General features: G+C 38.3%; 1 protein-coding gene and 1 pseudogene across 6 annotated transcripts in view; one reads left to right on the forward strand and one right to left on the reverse strand.

Annotated features, from left to right (window-relative positions):
- The window catches only part of COL24A1 (collagen type XXIV alpha 1 chain), a 421,092-nt gene that overhangs the window by 345,906 nt on the left and 58,279 nt on the right, over positions 1-16,907 (reverse strand). For all 6 annotated transcript variants that reach the window (XM_062191650.1, XM_062191653.1, XM_062191654.1 and 3 more), the window contains exons 7-8: positions 14,636-14,689; positions 11,222-11,275 (exon numbers count right to left, since the gene is read on the reverse strand). In XM_062191650.1, the coding sequence (XP_062047634.1) occupies positions 11,222-11,275; positions 14,636-14,689 (108 nt within the window). The remainder of the gene's footprint in view (positions 1-11,221; positions 11,276-14,635; positions 14,690-16,907) is intronic.
- Positions 4,231-4,967, forward strand: LOC133760493 (small ribosomal subunit protein eS1-like; annotated as a pseudogene).

A 16,907-nucleotide genomic window follows, 5' to 3' on the forward strand; every position in this document is an offset into this window, starting at 1 on the left:
CACACACAAAGTTCATTTACTTGAAAGAGTTACAGAGAAAAAGACTTCCATCTGCCTGTTCACTCCCCAGGTGGTTGCAATGGCTAGGGCTGGACCAGGCCAAATCCAAGAATCTGAATTCCATTCTGGTTTCCCAAGTAGGTGGCAGGGGCCCAGACACTTGGGCCATCTTCTGCAGCCCACGTGGCCACCCTTTTATGGGTATTCCCCTCCCTTGGCTCTCCCGCCGCCATCTTGTCAACAGCGCGCCTACCCAACCCCACAGCCAGCCCTGCTAGGCCCCGGCGAGCACAGTCTTCCCTGTAAATGGGGGACCATGGCCTTTCTCTGCACTCTCTTCCAGTCATGAGTGCCTGCCACACCCATGCAGGCATGGACAGATATCTCTAGGGAGACCACTCCCTAGGGCTGCTTTTTTTTCCTCTCCATTTCCAATTTAATACCTCTCCTCACTGGGGCAGGGAAGGGAAAATGCCTCTGGCTACTACTGGCCTTACCTAAGGAATCGAGAACCTTAATCCATTAACCCTTTCCAACCTGATGGGTCTTTCTCTTTATAGTCAATGGAAACTTAAGCAATGGGCTCCTAAGCTGATGACCATCTCTTTTCTGTGCTGCTATAGCTAACTTATCTGATGAGAGTTTTCACATATCTTGAAGGTTTCACGTTTTTCTATTGCTAGTACTGAGTCTTGATTGAAAAAACTGCAACGTGAAGTTGTTTATGTTATTTGCCTGTTTTTAATGTTTGAGTGATTACCTAACTCTGATCAGATCTACCCCACAGCCTTGGTTAAAATGCTCAAGTTAAACGTACTAATTTTTGGCTAAACGGTTTGACTCTCTAACAGTTTAATTTCTAAACTGGGTCTTCCAACTTTGAGGCTTCCAGTCAGATCCCCAGAACTCTAAAAGGTTGAGACTAAATTTGTTAAAGTAACAGCTGTTTGAGTCAATTCAAATTATGCAAAGTGTATTAAAATGTTGTAAATAATGTCAGACCTATGTCGTATTCATGTTTTTGCTTTCCAGCTCGAGTAGTCTTATAAAAATGAGAGTAAGTTCTCTGTATACAAGCCTTTATGTTGTTAATTAAAGTAAGCCAATACAGATTGGTTCAGAAAATTGGGTTAGGGCAGTTTGCTTGGTTTGCTTGCTCTATTTTACATGTCTTTGATATGCTTTAAACTTGTTTCTTTTACAGATCTGTTTTTGCAAAAACTGTAATGTCTCTTTTTAATAGTGTCTACTTAATTGATTACCCTTCCATTTCTAAAGTTAGGTTCTTTAAGCTCTTTTTGACTCTGTTAAATAGTTCTTAGTTATGTGATGCTTTTGTGTGCTAACTCTTATGTTCAAGGTTTTTATTTCTGGTTTATTCGACAACAAGAGACCAAAAATTCATGTTCTGCTAAGGTAATCTATTGTTTACTCTACTGTCTCTCTTAAGTTTAGATTAACAAAAAAAATTGTCTTAAAAAAGCTATGTTAAATATCATTATGATTAGATCTGGTCCAAAAGTGTTAAAATTGCCCTAACTAAATAAATGGCTGTCATTTCAGGATGTTAAAAAATTCTATTTTAATCAAATATTCTAAGTTCCCTTGGCACCTTTAAAAAACTTTCTAAAAATCAAAGTTCTAAATTCTCTAAACTTTTGGTATCTCCAGAGGGCCCCTGGAGATGTTAAAAAATATATCTCTCATCTTGCAGAGATAATCACCAATCAGGATGTTTAAATTAAAAGTGCTGCCAAGATGTAAAATGATTCAACACTCTACTAAAATTCCTCACAATCCACAAAAACAAATAATCATCAAAAAACAAGATACCAACCTATAAAACAAAAAGGGGGAATCATACCCCCACAAGACCAGCTACGAATGGCCATGCTCATATTTTAAATTTTCCAAAACATCAGCCCTTGTCAGCCTTTCACAAACATTGGTCCCTCCAAGTACCCTACCTTTCGATTAGGGTAAAATGGAAGGACCCATTAACGGGATGCTGGCAAGGACCAGACCCACTGATAAGTGCTGGTAGAGGATTTAGATGTGTCTTCCCTCAGGGGAATTCAAATCCTATAGGGAAATCTGCAAGAAACCTTAAATATCTCCCCTTTGCTGAAGAAGGTCACCCAGGAGGACCCCCTCCTCAGGAGTAACTTTTCTTTTCTCTTACAGGGATGAAAAGACCATATTGGACTCTCTGCCTCATTGTGACTTTATCATCATGGTACATCTAGAGTGCTGCTTTTATGCTAATCGCTCCAGAATTGTCCAGGACAAGATCAAGACCCTCCAAGAAGACCTTGAAAAACATAGTTATGAACTAAGCTCTAGTTACCTGTGGTCGGGCCTTGGGGGATGGCTTCCTTATCTCCTCCTCCTTGTGGGCCCCTTGGTCTCCATTGTCCTCATAAATTTGTCTAAAATTGCATCACTGCGGTCCAGTTAATGGTGGTCCGACAACAATATGCCACTCTTCAAGAACCAGGTTATGCTGCTCTTTAAGCGCCAGATTTGGAACCCTATATGCCCGTCCACGGCCACTGCCAAGATGTAGAGGTATAATACATCATACCCTGAGTTGTTGAGGTGGTAGCCAATGACGGGTAAGATCCCCTGGGGCAGCCCTTAACAGCTGGAGTAGTAGTCAAAGATGGGTAAGATCCCCAGATGGGGACAACCTAAGAGAGACATGCTCCTTAAAGGTCTGATCCCAGTCAGAGGGGACAACCTAAGACAGGCACACTCTCTGTTCAGTTCCTCTTTCTCTCTTTAATATAAAACAAAAAGGGTGAAATGTTGGGCATTGCCTACAATCTCCATTACAATATGGCGCCTGGCGGATGTTCAAGGGGCATGTCTGCGGCTGCTGTGGTTAAACTATGTAAGATCAGACCACCGGCAGAGATAGGTCCACTTTAGTTCCGAACATGTGGACAGTGCATGATCCCTATACTTTGCTTAAGATGCCCCTGTGCATGGTCCACCCATGCCTGCATGACCTTTTCGCTGATTGGCTCCCCTACTGCACATGTCTTCTGTAAGCCTTAAAAGCCTGTACATTTCCTCAACAAAGTAGTTCCTGCTTCAACAGAACTCACGGGTGCTTGCAGTGTGTTTGACCTGTTGACGTTACCTCTCCTGTTTGCCTTGTTGAGGAGTGCCTGTACTGTCCCCTGCTGGTCATGGGTCAGCCTCAGGCTTAAGACCCCAACACTTCTTGATAAGGTAACAAATTTTCTAAAGTCTTTAGAATAAGGATATTATTTAAAAAAATAAAATGGGATAATTCCACTTATCTAGAGAATTTAATATCCAAGTTATAGGCTGAATACACACAAATCTTGCCTACCTTCCCTTACTGGAACATACTTCACTCATACCCAGAAGAGACTCATGCCAATCTCTTTTCCAAAAATCCTCACACTATTGATTCACTAACATTTCTTAAGTAGTACTTCGCTTTTAATTTGGTCCCAACAACCCTGGTTGGAGCCCCTCTCAACTAGCTGTTTCTGTTTTTCATAAACAGAAAAACTGTATGATAGATAAATTCTCAAAATGATGTTAAATGACATATAACAGCTTATCCTGAGGACACAGGAAATTAAAAAAAAAAAAAACTTCTAGAAACTGAAATACATTTAGCCAAATGAATTTCTCCTTAATGCTGGAATTTCAATCACATTACCAAGACTGAGGGAAATATCTTTTTGACACAGAGTTTTCAAAGTCCCACAAGTCCACCACTTCAGCAACCAGAGGTGCCTGCTGGGGAATTCAGTAGTGTGTTGTCTTGTTCTCGTTCTCCCCTACCATTAGTGGGAACGGCAGATTGCAGAGGGGCTGGTAACAATGGTGGCAGCACAGCTCCGAAGAAGCAGCATTTGTACTAGAATTTCACTTGGATTCGGAACCATCCCAATGTAACACATCAGCTCTATGGGTTTCTTACAATAATAAGCCAGTGAGATGATAAATGGAGTTATGGAACAGTAGAAATCACATTTCTCTCTTCAGGCACTGATTTTATGCCAAGCCTGATTCTTTGTGTGTGTGTGTGTGTGTGTGTTATCATTCTCATTGACAGTGAAACAAGAATTCACACTGACTCATAATGACTGCTAAAATGACAGTAATGCATTTCAATATTCAGAAAAATGTTGTAATACATTATTCAGAAAACCTATTTTAAGTACCTTTGGCTCTCTGATCACCATCATGACCACTTGCAAGTACCTTACAAAAGACCTCAAAAAACAGAGTCAAGAAAAAAAAGTGGTTGATCCATTTTCTATGAAAGATTGGTATGACATGAAAGTACCTGGTATGTTCAACACAAGAAATACTGAAACAACACTAGCATGAGGACTCAAGGAATCAAAACTGAATCTAATGGCCCTAAAGGTCATGTGTTTGAAGTGAGTCTTGCTGATCTGTAGAATGATGAAGTCGTATTTACAAAATTCAGGCTAATTACTCTGCATGTTCAGGGTAAAAACTGCCTAACTTCCATGGTATGGTTCTTATCCAAGACAAAATGTGCTCCCATGGTCAAAAAACAGCAGACTATGATAGAAGCATGTTGTTGTCAGCACTACCAGTGGTTTTTGCTTCACCTATTGTGTGCTGGCTTTATGAAGAAAAAAATGCAACAATCAGATATGGAAGATTTCTTACACTCAGCACCCACAGTTTGGCCAAATCCAGATGAAGATTATGGAAATCATGACCCAAGACATGCAAACAAATGACTTGAAAGAAGTGGTCAATAAATTGATTCCAGACAGCATTAGAAAAGATATAGAAAAAGACTTGCCAGTCCTCTCTAGGATGTCTTTGTTAGACAAGTAAAAATGCTGAAGAAGCCCAAATTTGGGAAAACCCAGAGCTTTCATGGTGAAGGCAATAGGTTTGGAGCAGCCACTGGGCACAAGAGAGGCGCTAAAGTTGAATGAGTTGATTAAAGTATGTTTAAAATTTAGACTGTAATAGTGACAAACAAAAAGTCTTATTTGTTTAAAAAACCTTTTTAGAATGTGTATATTATATTTCACAATGGCTTTTATTTACATCTATATGCTGAAATATGCTTGACTGCTTCCACCTGACTAATCCTCTTAAACCTAGAAAATTTGTTTTAGTTCATTATATTGCTAATATTATAATTTTAAAAGGCAGTCTTCCAATTTTAATATAGCAACTGATCAGTTATATAAAAAAATTTAAAACTGCATCTTGAATCCAAGTTCAGAATTATGACTTGTCTCCTGTCCAACACAGCATGAACTCTGGATCTAATTTATCTGCTTTTTTTGGCAAAAAAAGAGACAATAGTGGGAAATCAAAATAGACTTTAGTTCCTAGGAAAATAAGAGTTTCAGGAAGGTAGCTAAACTGAACCAATACAACCAGTCATTCCGGGGGATTTTTAAAGATGTTAACACTGGTTTAAAAAACGGATGGAGGGGGTAGGTGATAAAAGAGAGAAAAAAAAAGTAAACTGAAAAAACTATGAAGAAGAAAACATTATTGCTGAATTCCTTGCTTTCTAATCTAAGATATTTAGATACTTCTACTTTTTTATAGTAATCTGTTTATTGATCTCTGCGTATTCACGAGTTCATATTGTGCTTTATACAACTTTCTTGTACTCATTTTAACTTTGTACTTGATCTCAGCCAAAAGGCCGTGATCTCATTTTAACTTTGAAAATTTACTTGAGTTAGGTTTATACTTGAAGAAATGTAATATGTCCAGAAACATTCCAGAGAAAAAGATGAAGTCATTATTACCTGTTATCCAAAGCAATATTTATTCCCTTAGCTTTCATAGAAAGTAATATTTTACTTCCTTGTGTATACATGCTGAAGATAGTTAGAAGGACTGTATCTAACAAAAATTGACTCAAATAACAAATAGAGAAGCAGTACGCAAAATTTTCAACGGTATAGTCATTTGTGTCAAACAGGTCTGCATTCTATCAACTAAAAGTTGTATGGTCTTCAGTGAGTGATATAACCCTTGTACACTAAATTAGCTTTTAATATATACTACACACAGCAACTGTCTTAATGTTTCATTTTTAAGATTAAAAGAAATGATGTTCAGCAAAGGAACTTGAACTTATATTATCAAATAGCTATTTTAATATTAATAATACTTGTTTCAATAATAATTCATAAAACAGTTCTATATGAGAATCATTTCATATGAATGAGAAACCATATGCAGTAGTCAGTTTTTTGTCATTATAATTAAAATACATGAGGGAAGCTAACTTTGAAAGGAAAGGTTTGGGGTCAGTATTGAGGTACAGCAAGTTGAGATACAACTTATGAGGCCAGTATCACATATGAGCGCTGGTTCAAAACTTGGCTGTTCCACTGCTGATCCAGCTCCCTGCTAATGTGCCTGGGAAGGCAGAAGAAGATGGCCAAGCACTTGGGCTGCTGCTACTCATGTGGGAGACCCAGATGAAGTTCCAAACTCCTTGTTTTGGCCTGGCCAAGACCCAGGCATTGCAGCTATTTGGGGAGTGAACCAGCTAATGGAAGATTGATATTTCTCTCTCTCTCTCTTTCTCTCTCTCTCTCTTTTTCTCTGTCTTTTCCTCTCTATAACTCTCCCTGTCAAATGAATAATACATTTTATTTTTTTTTTAAAAAAAGGAAAAGTTTATATTTACATTCACACTTTTGGAGGTTTGGAGTCCAAAGTCTGGTGGGCAATCTGTTTAGCTGTCTGGAACGATCTGATGGAATGATCAGATGGCATGCCAGGAAGCAGAGAGAGGGCAGGGCAGCTATGTCCACTCAGTTTTCATAACTAACCCTTCATGAGATTAACTTCCTGAGGGCAAACCCCGCAATGACCCAAAGGCTCCCACCAGGCGCAACTCCCAATCACCATAATGGGATTAGCTTACTCCCTCTTCAGTACTATTAATTTATGACTATTAAATTTAAATATGAATATTAGTTGGAGAGCCAAATCATGTTCAGACTAAAGCACCAAGTATCTTACTCATCTCTGAAAATATGAAACAAATAGTTAAAATAATAGCAGATCTAATGTTGGTAAGTTTTCTCTCTCAAAATTGGTATAATTTTCTAAGTGACTTCGAGCTATCCTTTTAACCTCTCTGGGTAGATTTTAACAGTTCCTGTGGCACTTTGAGAGAGAACAGTGAGATAAAGGAATGGGAGTCCCCAGACTACAGTCAGTGTGAGTCATTCTTCTAGGATCTTCTAGCATGAATCTTGTTTGTAGGAACTAACTCTGTGAGTCACTTAAGTGGTCCAAAAAATAAACCAATTTTTTAATTCAATAAAAAAGACATAATTTACCTCAAACTCCCCCCAGTAGTCAGTCTTGCCCTTTGATGTTCTATAAAAACCACAGGGACAGTATATCAAGCTGATTTTGAATGCATTTATACCTTATATATATATATTAAAGTAAGGCACTACCACGGTGTGTGTATAGTTTGAGTATGTTCCTCAGTGGTTCCTGTGCTGGCAGGATGGTCCTCTGTGTGGTGGTGTTGAGGTGGTAAAATGTTAACAAGCATCGCCTAGTGGAAGGCAATTAGTTTACAGAAGGGATTAATACAAGACCCCTGGGCCTAGATTATTTCCCATGAGAATGAGTTGTCATAAAGTCACCTGGCTCCCCTGAACCCCTCTTCCACATCTGCTGCTCACCAGTCTTGCACATGTTCCCACCACTTTGATGCTTTCCATCATGAGGCCCTCAGTAGAGATGAGCAGATGCAGGCGTTATGCTCTTGAACTTCCAGAACAGTGAGCTAAATAAATCTCTTTATGACATATTTAGTCTCAAGTGTTTCTTACTATAGAAGAAGTACTAAGACAAACACGCACACACAGAATATGATGGAAACTTGTCCCTGCCTCCTAGATGCAGAATTAGTTTAGGCTTAGATGGAATCTTCATGTCTTCTTCCTAGCAATACTCACTTTTCAAAAATCTGTAAATAGTTCTCACTAACAGACACAATCTGGAAAGGAGGCAAACACTCTCAAGAATTCTATAAAATTATCTCAACTATTTTAACACTGCTCTAAACTACTACTGTTCAACCTCAGTAAAGCATGGATATTTCATTTGATAGAAAGCAATTTAATTTCTACATACATTCAACTAAAACTTCTCTAGAGAAAATTCAGCAAGTCTATGGGTTGATAACATATCCAAGATTCCTGATATCAATGGAGTCTATTTCTACTTAGCAATAAAGCCAGATTTTAAAAGTTATTAAAAAATAATGTAAGAGAACAAAAAAACCTGTGAAAGATATTCATTTCAGAGCTCAGTTTGTTTAAAGTAATGTTATTTTACTTTACTAGACTTGTACAGACAAAAAAGAATGTAATCTTCTTACTACTTTAAAATCCCAGGCCATTCAACATATAAACAGGTCTTTGGAAATTAGTATCTTCTGCTTTAAGTACCACTTGAAAGTTAAAATGATAATCTGCTCTAATCGTTAAAATCAGTCCTTTTTCTTTTGTTTATAAATATTTCTTCTTCCCAGAAATAGTATGCCATATACTACTCTGTATAAAAATGATTCAACATTTCCTAATGTTTCACTTTCTGAATTGCTATTTTCATGAAACACGGGCATGATTTAACCACAGAGCACAATGATTAGTTTATTTGTCTTTGATATGCAGTGTAACTGTATAGATGTAACAACTGTACATTTAATATTAAATACAATAATTAAGATCATATTCACATTAAGAGTTTTTGATGCTGTATGTCAGTATACTTCCCTAAGAGGTGTATGGTAGTCCCAGGTATACTGAGTACCATTAAACAGTTTCATGACTGTGTATCAGGATTAACTCTGTTGGAAAGAATCACTGTGAAGTTCCATTTCTCCCTAGCAGCAACCCACAAGGTCAAGGGAATTATCAAACTTTAATTACTGCCTAGGTTGAAGACTAGTCTGAGGCTATACAAATAATAATGTGGTTATTATGATATGAAAACCTTTCCCATCATTTTACAATGCAGTCCTTTAACAGGATTTTATGAAGAAAACAAACAGTGTCCAGATTCTTTCCAAAACAGACAAATACAGGGCGATTAACATTTTTAGGGGCTATTTGTTTGACACTGTAGGGCATAGGTTATCTCTTTTCATCTTCCTTAAAATTCTTTACGAAGTGGGTAGTATTATCTTCACATTTTACAGATAAAATAACTGAAGCTGGGAGAGGTTAAACAACCCATGCAAGGTTGATGGGACCTAGAAAATGTCAGACGGGATTTGAACTAAGCAAGCAGAGCCTGGTTATCACCTACAACACATATCTTTCTCACAGGAGGAAGGAAAACGACATGAAGACACCAACAGCAGTCATTATTAGAAATCCCTCACCAGTCCAATACTGCCCTACTATGTTATTGGCTCCTTAATATTTAAAAAAAAATTTACATCATTCTCATTTCTACAAAAAACCAACAACTTAATGTTAAAGAAAATTAAATTAAAAAAAAAAAAGCTGAACAGACAGAGAGTTTCACTGTGTTAATTCAAGGAAGTGCACAATATATTTTTAAAAATAATTACAACTGGGCTGGCACCGTGGCACAGTAGGTTAATCCTCCGCCTGCAGCGCCAGCATCCCATATGGGTGCCGGGTTCGTGTCCTGGCTGCTCCTCTTCCAATGCAGCTCTCTGCTGTGGCCTGGGAAAGCAGTAGAAGGTAGCCCAAGTGCTTGGGGCCCTGCACCCGCATGAGAGACCAAGAGGAAGCTCCTAGCTCCTGGCTTCAGATTGGCGCAGCTTTGGCCGTTGCGGCCATTTGGGGAGTGAACCATAGGATGGAAGTCCTCTCTCTCTCTCTCTCTCTCTCTCTCTCTCTCTCTGCTTCTCCTCTCTGTGTAACTTTTTCAAATAAAAAAATAAATAAATCTTAAAAATAAAAAATAATTACAACTGTGTTAGTATTCCTTTCTACCTCAGAAAAAAAAATCTAGTCATATGCATGTGACTACAAGTTTTAACTAGCTAGCCCAAATCTTCACTTCTACACTACCCATCCAACTTCATATTTGTTGATACATCAGGTCAGAGGTTAATAGTCCCCAATAAGAGCCCCTTAAAAAAATTCAACTTCATAGTCTATAAGCAAGTGATCTTCAGTTTGTGCATAAAAGTTATAAAGTACCATCAAAGACTCAGAGGTCACTGTCTTAGTTTAAAAATGGAAAGGCTGGGGCTGGCATTCTGGCACAGAGGTTAAGCTGCTGCCTATGACACTGGGATCCCAAATGAGTGCCAACTGGAGTCCTGGCTGCTCCACTTCTGATCCAGCTCCCTGCTAATGTGCTTGAGAAAACAGCAAAGTCATTTGCTGATGGTCCAAGTGCTTGGGCCCCTGCCTCCCACATGGTAGACCTGGATAAGGTTCTAGGCTCCTGGCTTCAGCCTGGTCCAGCCCCAGCTGTCATGGCCATCTGGGGAGTGAATCAGTAAATTTAAGATAGACCAATCGAAAAAGCTCTCTCTCTCTAATTCTGTCTTTCAAATAAATAAATCTTTTAAAAAGGTCCTTTCAAATAAATAAAATGAATCTTTAAAAAAGGTACAGAGGAGGAGTCTTTCTCCTGCAGGTGAATTTTGTGCTTCTCTCTCTCTTTTTTTAAAGGTTTTATTTAGTTATTTGAGAGGTAGAGTTATAGAAAGTGGAACAAAGAGAAAAGTTTTCCCTCAGCTGGTTCACTCCCTAAATGGCTGCAATGGCCAAAGATGGGCTCATCCAAAGCCAGGAGCCAGGAGCTTCTTTCAGGTCTCCCATGCGGGTGCAGGGGCTCAAGCACTTGGGCCATTTTCTACTGCTTTCCCATGCATATTAGCAGAGAGCAGGATCAGAAGAGCAACAGGGACTAGAACCAGCACCCATATGGGATGCCAGCAGCGCAAATGGAGGTTTAGTCTACTCCATCACAGCGCTGTCCCTTGTGCTCACTCTTAATAACCTATGTTTTATTTTCCTATGATCCTGTCTTTGGTGGGTACCACTTTCCTGAATTAGGGTAACTTCCTAATTTCCTTTTCCCAAGAAAAGGAATTAAAACATTGGTGTTTGGCTTAAATTCAAAAGAAGATAAAAGTTGAAGAGCTCCAGATTCATATTATATCCAATTATGTCGAAGTAAACCTACATCTTACCTTCTCACCTCGCATACCAGGGGGGCCCATTAGTCCAGAAAGCCCTTGATCACCCTACAAACAAACCACAGAGGATTAAGTTATAAACGAGACTTTTAAAGCAGAGCTCCCTTTAATCTCTGGAGTTGAACTCTTACTACCTTCTTTTCTGATCTTCACACTCTGGTTCAAGTTCCATCTCCCTTTTCAAACCTTATTTCTTCCAGGGCTGACTACCTAGACTGTACTTTCCCACCTCCAAGTTCTTGCTGCTTTCACCCTCTCATCCCAAAATTCCTATCAGTTTAAAAAACCTAAATATATTCCAAGAATTCTGCAAGTGCTTTGTGAGGCTTTCCTGTTGCCCTGAGGCCTGGTGGGATACCAAGACCTGAGCCTGGAGGGCATGTGGGGTAGATCGGGGTTCACATGACATGGTCTAGAAAACGCACTTCCTCTTCCACACTACACCAGTGCCTTCCGCAGTGCAGCAGTGGCTGCACTGAACTTGACTACTTGGAGTAATAATGGAGGAAATTTATTTCAAGTTCCCTGTGTGTGGCTTGCACAGATTTGATTTACCAATGAGGGCCATCCTACCCACATCATGAAAGAATAGGAAAGGTACACTGGTGAGAGGGAAGGCGTGTGTGTGGAGGAAGTGCCAAGAGGAGACACAGACCAGGCTGTGTGAATGGAGATGGGAGAACATGTCTCAGGAACTGCTGAGGAGATAGCAAAGTTGGAGACTTAGATCATCTAGAACCCGGTGAGTCAAGGTGCACTTTTTCTTTTCCTCCCTTCTTTTCTTTCCTCTCCCTCTTTCCACTGTTAACAGAATTATTGCATGTGAAAAAAAAAAAGTTATGTTTGGGGAAAAAATGGTAATAATGCTAAATAAACTCCTTAGTAACTATTTATGTTTAGTTTTTTAGTGCATTACCTGCTTTAATGTCATCAAATGGATTGGAAGAAAAAGGATACTTCTGATTATTAACAATGGACTGCTTTTCCGTTTCTATCATTGTAATGCTTCTTCTCAAAAGTCACTGTGTACTTACATCCCATGTGGGATCTGTCCTTAATGTGTTGTCTAATGTGCAGTGATGCTATAACTAGTACTGAAACAGTATTTTTACACTTTGTGTTTCTGTGTGGGTACAAACTGATGAGATCTTTACTAATTATATACTGAATCGATCTTCTGTATATAAAGATAATTGGAAATGAAAAAAAAAAAACCTGGTGTTAAATTGGAAAAGGCATAGAAAATTAGTTAATTTTTTTAAAAAAATATTATGTAGGATCTCTGTCTTTAATGTGCTGTACACTGTTATTTAGTACTCAAACAGTATTTTTCACTTTGTGTTGCTATATGAGGGCAAACTGTTGAAATCTTTACCTAATATATACTAAACTGATCTTCTGTATATAAAGAGAATTGAAAATGAATCTTGATGTGATTGGAAGGGGAGAGGGAGCGGGAAAGGGGAGGGTTGCGGGTGGGAGGGAAGTTATAGGAGGGGGGAAGCCATTGTAACCCAAAAGCTGTACTTTGGAAATTTATATTCATTAAATAAAAGTTTAATAAATGGAAAAAAAAAAGTTTACTAAATAGCCCTCATTTGTGGTAGAATGACAATTTTATATGGGTTTTCCATGTTGTGTTTTTCTTTTTTTTAATTTCATTAGTGATAGTACAAAAAAATGCACTAGGAAAATGGGAATGGTCAATGGTCCCCTTCCATTAGCTTTAATCACAGATGAATCAGTTTCCCTACAGAGTGCCTCTGTCTGAAAAGAATAGTGCCGATGATGTTGATGGTTTCTCACTTGTCTTATGGGAAACTGAAATTACATCGTTTTTTAAAAATTTTTTTAAAAAGATGCATGACCTTAAGGTTCCAAAAGGGTTTAAAAACTTGTATATGACCTATTATAGATGTTACTTAGTAGATGTTATATGACAAAAGATGAACCACTGCCATTTCTTTTATTGCTTCATTATTAACCACATCTTGTCATAAAAATGGCCAAATAGTTGATATAGAATTATTTTCCAATCCCTTCTGCTCCTACTAATTTAATATTTGTATTTTTTGTATTCAGATTGTATTGTATAATTAACCCCCTTTCTCTTCAGTATATATGAACCCAATTTAATGTAAATATAATTTCTAATAGTTTGCTTTAAAATATTACCATTTTAGAAATAATCTCTCAATTTTAAAAGTTAGATTTTACTTAAGGCTCAATGGTGTCATACTGTTAAATTCTATAACTTACTACACTGCAGTTATGTAGTATTAACCACAATTGGTATATGAGTAATTCAAAATGTAAAAATAAAAACACTGACATACTTCCAAGCCTCAACTCCCATGTTGAATCACCCTGTATTTTGTACAGAGAAGCCACAGGAAAGATAATATCAAGCATTTGATAGAGATACAATGTTTAACCTGGGAGATCTATCTAAAGTGGTCCCTGAAATGAGCAGACCTCTGATTTCTAACTTTTAAGAAATTAAATCTATATTTGTATCTCAAAAGATGGCTTTTGTATTTCTTAAACTGTCAGATTTTTTTTCTTGTAATATTAAGAGATGACTGGGAATACTGTGTTTCTAGTAATAAACTTTCATACCTTCTTTTAAGTTATTTAGACTTAGTGAACTCAGTTTCATCACAGTAATGAAATTCCAAAGCTACAACCTAGGAATCATCAAAATTGTTTAGGTAATTTTAGTTTGTGATGTATACCACATTAACAAAAATATCCTGCAATTGTATGATATTTATCAAGTGCTTGTCTAAATAAAGCTTCCCAGATGTCCTCCTACAGAATCTATTTGTGTTTATTTGCACTATAAAGCAGCATCCTCCACCCAGTAGTTTTTGTTGATCTCTTGTTGTTATCCTTGTTGCTAAATTTGTGTTTTTACTTGACAGTGTTATGATGAAATAAAAAGCATAATGGGCTAGAAGTCAGAAAATTTGGATATATTATGGTCTCCAGCACTTACTAGCCATGTGATGCGTGTTTTAAATCTATAAATTTTGTTTTCTCAACTGCAAACAAGACAGTGATGACTGCTTCTCTCACAGAAAATTACTGTGGTACTAACAAGATAGAGTATATGGAACTGTCCTAAAAGGAGACAAAATGGCATTGGAGTTTATGTATATTCTGTGCATATGTTGACACCACAATCTTTCTGGCAGACAACACAATGGCAGGCTACAACAGTCACTCTACAAAAATTAATGCTAGGATTTAATCAGTAAGTCAAAGTAATACTATAATTTACTTAATTCTTCAAATATTTCTTCCTTATTTAAATCTCTGATACAGTGAAATCTATTTTTTTTAAAAATGATTTTTAAAATGCTTGAAATATTTTGCCATGATTTTATTTCATGGGAAAATAATTACCTTTTCTCCAGAAACAGCTTGACCTGGGGAAAAACCTGGATCTCCTTTGGAACCCTGGATCAAAAGTTATAAAACACTTGGTGAAGCATAAATTACATGAAGTATAACATCTTCAGTTATGTATCATTAGATGCATACCATTATATGATATTAAATAAAAATATTTTAAATTGAGATAGGCAGTAGTTTGTTTACCTTTATAATTCCTATTTTTCTTAGCCTTATTTTTAAATGAGAAGATTCCTAAAAATTCCCCAGCCATTATTCATTTTTTCTAATCTAAGAAATAGTACCATGGAAACATTTGTCTTTATGGGACCTAGGTAAAGGCCCTAGTATCTTTTCCATTTTTGTGACATATTACATTACTAACCCTAATTTAGCATTGGAAGACTAGTTATTTAAACTAGTTATTTACAACTCTTTATAATAATCCTTAAAATTCTAAGATATCATTGCAAGTTTAAATATTTTCCAAAATTTTGTAATGCATATGCATTACTTGTATAACTAAGAGAAAATAAACAAGGGAAATGGAGCAAGATGGGAGTTAAGTAAGATGCCCAGGTGATCGTCTCCCCTCAGAGACACCAATTTGAACAACTGTTCACATCCCAGGTCACCTGCACCAGAGTTATGGAAGACAGGTAAAAGACCACAGTGGCTAGTTTTTACATAATCATAAGACACACTGAAGCAAGCAGGAAGGAAAGAGATACCAACATCACCTCTCCCTCAGCTCCAAGTAGCACAGTGTAGAGAGAAAGAATGAATTAAGTCCAGACCTTAGACTTGAAATACTATACCAGGCCTGCAATGACAGAAACTAGTGCCCAGCAGGGTCCCATAGTCCCTACCACCAGGCTTATACCTGTTGACTGAGTTTTGGGTCCCTCCTATGCCAAGTAGCTAAGAGACCATCTTCATTGCCCCTCACCCATCATGCTGCAGACAATAGAAGAAGACTTCTGATGCTGTGGGAAACAAAAACTAGAACCATACCTGGGGGCTCTGAACCAGGCTATTGCTGTGACCCAGACCAAGAGACCTCTACCCTAGGCCAGTGCTTATAGATAGAGCCCTAGACTTGCACTGTGACCAGTGAAGTGAACACCAATGGGATGGACTTGTTTTGTCATGTGTCATTGCCAGCCTCACATGGGCCTTTCATGCACACTTGAAATTGCATCAGACCTGGTGATTGTGAGACCCAGTTTATATCCAGGTTGGTAGCAGGTTGGGTGACCAAGGGGTTGCCTTTATCATGCCTCTCCAACCTTGGGCAGACAGCAAGGAACCATGACATGGAGTCTTGGGACACAGTGCTAGGCTGGTAAAACCCAACATTGGGCATATTCTAGTGATCCCTGTCCGTACTGCAGAACCTGTGTATGGAGCTTCTAGATTTGCCCTGACATGAGACAGAGACCTATGTCCAGGTGGGACAGACTCACCCTGGCACATACTGTTGTAGCCTCATCTGTACCTAGTGTACAATCCCAAGATTTCTCACGGCCTGGTGACCATGAGACCCTGGTGTGGTTTTGCCTACTGAGACTGTCATTATCATCTGTTCTACATCCTTGATAAGACAGTAAGGAACCACAGTACTGTGTCTTAGAATTCAGTTGGGCTGAATAGAGCCCTACATTAAGTCTTTCCTAGTACTCCTGTGCCCAGGCCAGAACCTGCAGGAAGAACCTCTAGACCTGTCTCAGGGCCAAGTAGATTCCTATGGCTCCAGTTGTTTGGTCTTAAGTTCCAGCAACCATCGCTTGTGCCTAGCTGCAGTAGTCTCAGGCTGTGAATACAGCTCAGGAGAAGACAGACTATAGCAGTGTGAGTTTGCATCCTACCCTCATGGTGTACTGGCAGGATAGGCTGTGGGCTCTAGACTAACCTATCATTGCAGCATTGGTGGTCACAGGACTGGACATCTGAGCTTGTAGGGATGCATGACCCTTTTTCAATTAATTATCAGTTCAATTTAGTATATATCAACCGTGGATTTGGGACAGATCTGAGCTCAAGGTCTCACTGAAGCACTGACCATACATTGGCAGCAGACTTGTGGCAAGCCTCAACTTAGGGTATAACCTAATGCTAAAGTGGCAGAAGAGTCCAGAGGTTCAGAGAAAATCAGGCTACTTAGTATTTCTGGAAGGACAGCAGTAAAGCCACATAATGAAGACTGTGACAAGCTAATGCTTCAATGCTCAGACAATGTCATATTCCACCAGAATAAAGAACTCTCAATGAGCCTCAAAACTCC

The sequence above is a fragment of the Lepus europaeus genome, chromosome 5 (assembly GCF_033115175.1).
Source record: "Lepus europaeus isolate LE1 chromosome 5, mLepTim1.pri, whole genome shotgun sequence".
NCBI lineage: Eukaryota > Metazoa > Chordata > Mammalia > Lagomorpha > Leporidae > Lepus > Lepus europaeus.